The sequence below is a fragment of the Nicotiana attenuata genome, unplaced genomic scaffold, assembly GCF_001879085.1.
Source record: "Nicotiana attenuata strain UT unplaced genomic scaffold, NIATTr2, whole genome shotgun sequence".
Lineage (NCBI taxonomy): Eukaryota > Viridiplantae > Streptophyta > Magnoliopsida > Solanales > Solanaceae > Nicotiana > Nicotiana attenuata.
In genome coordinates this window covers 41,689-47,047 of record NW_017673486.1, presented here as the reverse complement: position 1 = coordinate 47,047, position 5,359 = coordinate 41,689, and the positions used below count along the sequence as shown (strand labels likewise).

Sequence of the window (5,359 nt, the reverse complement as noted above, 5' to 3'; positions counted from 1 at the left end):
ATTTCTTGTGCATATTTCGGAATGGGTCCTAGCGGCGTTTAGTAGATTTGCTCGGATCGAGTTCTTGACGGAGACTTGAGGTACAACTGCATAGTGTTCGCAGCCCTGAAGTCCCCTTCTACATCACCTTAGTTGTTAATTTCGATTCAGACACTTATGTTTTTATTAAGACTATTATTTGTAGTACTCTAGACGCTCGTGTATTCGTGACACCAGTTTTGGGATTGTATTTGGATGTCGCCATTTATTAGTTTATTTACTATATTTCAGTTTATTCAACTTATTAGTTTTTATTTAATTTGAATTGTTAAAAATGATTAATAACTATATCTAACGTTGACTAGACTAGGAGTGAAATGTTAGGCAACATCATAGTGGAAATTACGGGTCGTGACACCAACACACCTCGATAAAGATAAATATTGCTCCATAAGTAACATTAGGAGTTGGGACTAAGATAAGCATTAGATTGATTAAGCTCGCCAAATTAGCTCTTACCAGGTCTTCAAACAGAAGCTTTGCTCCGCTCAGGAAACCAAAAGCGCCAACTGCTAGTCTATTCGCATTCCGCAAGCGAAGAACTTTCCAGAAGCCCCCAACATCCCCGCGTTTCTCCATCGTCGTCTTCGATCAACGAGACCCGCATATTACGCAAATTCCTTGCACAAAAAGCAAGCAAAATCAAAATATTTACAGCGATGCGTCGTCGCTTAAAGCCTAGGGTTCCTCCTCTCCTTTTGCTCTTCTATAGTTCTATTCTTCTCATCTCGCTTCCAGGTAATTTTCATGAAAAACTCGGAAAGTAGCTGATTTCTGAATAAATGAATCGATTTTATGATTATACTGAACTAATTGATGGCTAAATGAATGAACCTTGTGTTTTTGTTTTGCTTCAGGATTGATTATAGCTGCGATTGTTACTCTAGATTCGATCGAAATATATAATACTCATGAATTGTTAGGATCGACACCGGAAGTTTATTTTGAGTGTAAAGGTGAAAATAGAACAAATTTGCCTGATGTGAAGAAGAAACATGAGCTGTATACCTTTAAGGGCGAAGAGTCTTGGCAGGTATATAACTACTGTATACTTTCTCGGTTTCTGAAATTAGTTACAGCATTTCTCAATTGAAAAAGTTATGCAGTTGCCTTGTAAATTTTGCTTTGTTTGGAAAAATATTAATTTTTTACCTCATTAACGTGAAGCCATCTGTGAAACTATTGACTTTTTTCATGTTTAGTCAATCAACTAACTACACCTCAATCTCGAATTTTGGCAATTTTTAAGCTGACCGTCAGAGGCGGATCCATGATTTGAACGGCATATTTGGGATTTTCTGAACCCACAATTCATTTGAATTTCTGGGTCCAGAACATGTCATTTGTACATATCTAGGGTGTTGAGTCTCCCACATTGGATAGGATTGGAGGACTTGGTCTCCTTGTATGGCTTAGGTAATGAGGGGCGGATGCAGCATATATATACCGGGTTCAACTGAACCCAGTGCTTTTGGTGCGGAGTATAAATTTATATGTAAAAATCACTAAATTTACAATAAATAGTAGATATGAACCCATAACTTTAAAATTTAATGGGTTCAATGCTAAAACTTCAAATATTGAACCCATAGAATCAAAATCCTAGATCCGCCTCTGAAAGTAATCCTCACCACATGGGCGAGCTTCTGAGGTTGAGGCCCAATGTTCATTTCTTTATCATGGTATCAGAGCCGGACTGATCCAATTCTTTGTTTCATCGATGTGGGCCGCCATAATATATTGTCCATGCCCCAGTTGGTAGGCCTGGGTGTGCGGGGGTGTTATTCTTCTACATTGGATAGAGACGGGGGACTTGGTCTCCTTATATGGCTTGGGCAATCTTGACCTCGTGAACTAGGTTTTGGGGTTGAGTTAGGCCCAAGGTTCATTTCTTTATCCTATTGTGTTTTTAACGCATATATAGAGGGTCTAAGACGAAACCAATGAGTTCAATTAAACTGTTACACTGTAGATCCACTTCTGTTGATCGTCACCCTATAACAACCTTCTCTTTTGTTTGGACTTGAGATCGGCTATGCTTTGCACACTGGGAGTTAAGCTGACTTTGCTATTATGCCAAAATAGAATTATAAAACACATTAGAGAATAATAAAGCCGACTTTGTTATTCTACTGAGTTCGTGCACGGAATCCAATGCACGAACTCCTGTAAGCTCCATTCATACCCTCTATCGACCAAAGAAGGTGCTACTGATCCCTGAATCGAGGGACGACGCGCTTTCAATCTCCTACATCTCCCTACCAATCCCTTCCACCGCATGAACTACCCTTAAAGTAAATGATTTCTTAAGTACACTTGCGAAATTGTTGGTTTATCATATTTCCATCTATCTTATTCTCTTGAAGTTATTTTTTGTATAATTTCAAAGAGAAGTGGAATATAATCAGATGTATCTTTTCAAACTTATTCCCTTTATGGAACAATGCCATTTGCGAAAACTACAATTTGCTCCTGCTTAAATTCATTTTGAGAACAGGAAAAGCTAAAACAAGAAATTTTCTAACTATCTATAAAATGTGCTCTAGCAAAATCCTCTTTTTTCTTCCTTCAGGTAAACTCTGCCAATCAGAACTGAGCAAGTCAAGTTCTATTTAGATGTACAGTTTCAGGAAAAAAAGTTCATCAATGTCTACCTAGAAGGTTAAATTATTTTAGTAGTAATTGCCCCTTTTAGTTGAGGTTACCTCCAGAGATATTTTTCTTCAAGACTCTGTAATTGCCCCTTTATGTAACAATGCCATTTGCCAATTACTACAATTTTCTCCTGCTTAAATTCATTTTGAGAACAGGAAAAGCTAAAACAAGAAATTTTCTAACTATCTATAAAATGTGCTCTAGCAAAATCCTCTTTTTTCTTCCTTCAGGTCAACTCTGTCAATCAGAACTGAGCAAGTCAAGTTCTATTTTGATGTACAGTTTCAGAAAAAAAAGTTCATCAATGTCTACCTAGAAGGTTAAATTATTTTAGTAGTAATTGCCCCTTTTAGTTGTGGTTACCTCCAGAGATATTTTCTTCAAGACTCTGTATCAGCTAATCTGGAAGGGTTACTAGTCTCTTACCCCTCATTGAGGAGGAAAAGGTCTGTCGTAGAAGCAGATTCCAATGTAGACCTCGTCTCTACAGAAAGTCATTCTTCTTCAGCTGAGATGTCTCAGTATTCCACCTCTCAGTTGATTGTAGTCATTTCTTCTTACAAAGTGCTTGATAACATTGGTTTAGTTGGGCTGATGTGGTTATGGGGAGTTCACTTGTTTGGTTCTCTTTACCTTTGTTTTTCTCCTTGAAGGAGAAGTTGGGATTAGGCTTAAAGGTTTTCCATTGTTTCATGATGGAAGTATTTCCAAGAATCTTAAGCTAAAGTTAATGGTGGAAGGGAAATAAGAGAGAGCGGGGGATGAGATGTTGGCATTGCATGATGGGAAGCATATCGAGGGCATTTGCAGGCCTGGAAAGAGAAGTGCTAATTGACAGGGGACAGTTGTTGGGAGATGAGTTGCCTGGGAGCTGTACTGGTGGGCGGTGGCAATGGTATTGGTAGGTGAAGTTGGGAGATGGTAAAGAGGGGTTTCTGGAGGTGGAATTTCTTGGTTTTAACCTAGGCATAGGCGCATAGCTGTGCATGAAGGCAATAACCATTACCTACTCTACCATAATAGTAAATGGATAAACTTTCAAATTGTTTACATATATCTACCAAAAGATCTCTTGGAATGATATGACATTGCTAGTGCGTGGGTGAATACGGAAGAGAACATTACAAAGTGGAACCGTCTCCCATGGAAGACAATTTTAAATTCTTCCATTGATGCACAAAAGCAAACAAAACACCATCGTTAGTTAAGGATAGGAGTCTCTTCTGCCGGACTGCCACACATATGAGGTAGGCTTGTAACTTACTGATTAGTGTCTGACTTTACCATGAGTACTCCTATGTATCATGGAGTAAGACTTGGAAGGAAATTATGAAAAGAAAGATTGTATACACTGCTCTGCATCCTGGTTGCAAGTTCTCTTTCTTGTCAAAAAAAGCTTTAGATGGTCAACTGTTTAGTTTCCTTTCCTTTTACTCTTTTTATTATAATTATTATTCTTTTTGGGGTGGGATGTCATAACTTGGAAGGTTTCTGAAGCAGCTTGCAAGCTTGTCTATCTCTGTTCTTTTAGAAGTTTACAAGTTTGCTGATCTTATGTGCTTGGCATAAGACATCTTCTTTCGGAAGCTGATGATGTTGCATTTTTATGTTTTTAGCCTCTGACAGAACTCGAAGAAAAAAAGTGCAAACGATGCGGGATATACGAGAAAGACTCATTTATAAAGCCTGATGATGTATTTGATGAGTGGGAGTTCTGTGCCTCTGATTTTACTAGAACTGATGGGAAGTATATTCATTTCAAGGAGAAAGAGTTCAATGCCACATTCTTGTGTCCAGACTGTGTCCCTCTTGAAGGTGGTGAGTATTCTATCTTCTCCTGTCTCCTCTTCTCCTCGATTAGTGCGGTGCATTTCGTGTAACAACAATTGACTTGAGGCTATTTGACATTTTACTGCACATAAACTCATACATGCTCTAAGAAAAAAAAAAACTCATAAATGCTCTAACATATAGTTCCTATATCAAGTATCTACGGAAAATCATTTATGTTCTCTAAGATCTCTCCTTGCTTATCAACATAAGCATCTAAATAAATGTACCCCAATCTCTGCCCCAGGGCTTTAATTTATTGGTAAGGATGCAACTAGTTGTGGCAAAATAGTTAAAAGAAAACAGTTATCCACCCATATTATCCATTAAAAAGTGGGTTGGATAATGGACTTTTTAAAAACGGGTCAAATATGGATAAGAACCATATTATCCACTTAGAAAATGGTTAACCAATGGGTTCAACTTTTCATTTATAAAGCCTCAAATTGGAGGTTCCTCAAGTTTGGGAGAGTAGAAATTCTCCCAAAAGTGATCATATTCAGGAAGTCGTGGATAATATGGATATTCATATTATCCACAGTTTAACCCGTCTTTTATGTCCGTATTAAATATGGGTCGGGCAGATAATTTATTCGTTTTGCATTACACGTTTTCGACCCACCCACATCCGACCCGACCCGCCAGTTTGTCACCCCTAGATGCAACGTAGGATGTGTGGAAAGACGCATCTCTAGTTCAAACCCTGCCACTGACAAGAGGACTTGTATTTTAGTAGGAGCACGATAGAGGGGCGGTCTATACAATCCGAGTTTTCAAACATGTGGATCACTTGGAGTTGGCCATAACTCACAGTAGAGTTGTCGATTAAACCCCC

At 38.4% G+C, this 5,359-nt stretch overlaps 1 protein-coding gene across 1 annotated transcript in view; it reads left to right on the top strand.

Annotated features, from left to right (window-relative positions):
• Positions 1 to 449: 449 nt before the first annotated feature.
• LOC109216500 overlaps positions 450 to 5,359 on the top strand; it is a 6,226-nt gene continuing 1,316 nt past the window's right edge. Inside the window, exons 1-3 of the mRNA XM_019380662.1 lie at positions 450 to 777; positions 897 to 1,072; positions 4,311 to 4,512. Of these exons, the coding sequence (XP_019236207.1) occupies positions 699 to 777; positions 897 to 1,072; positions 4,311 to 4,512 (457 nt within the window). The 5' untranslated portion in view covers positions 450 to 698. The remainder of the gene's footprint in view (positions 778 to 896; positions 1,073 to 4,310; positions 4,513 to 5,359) is intronic.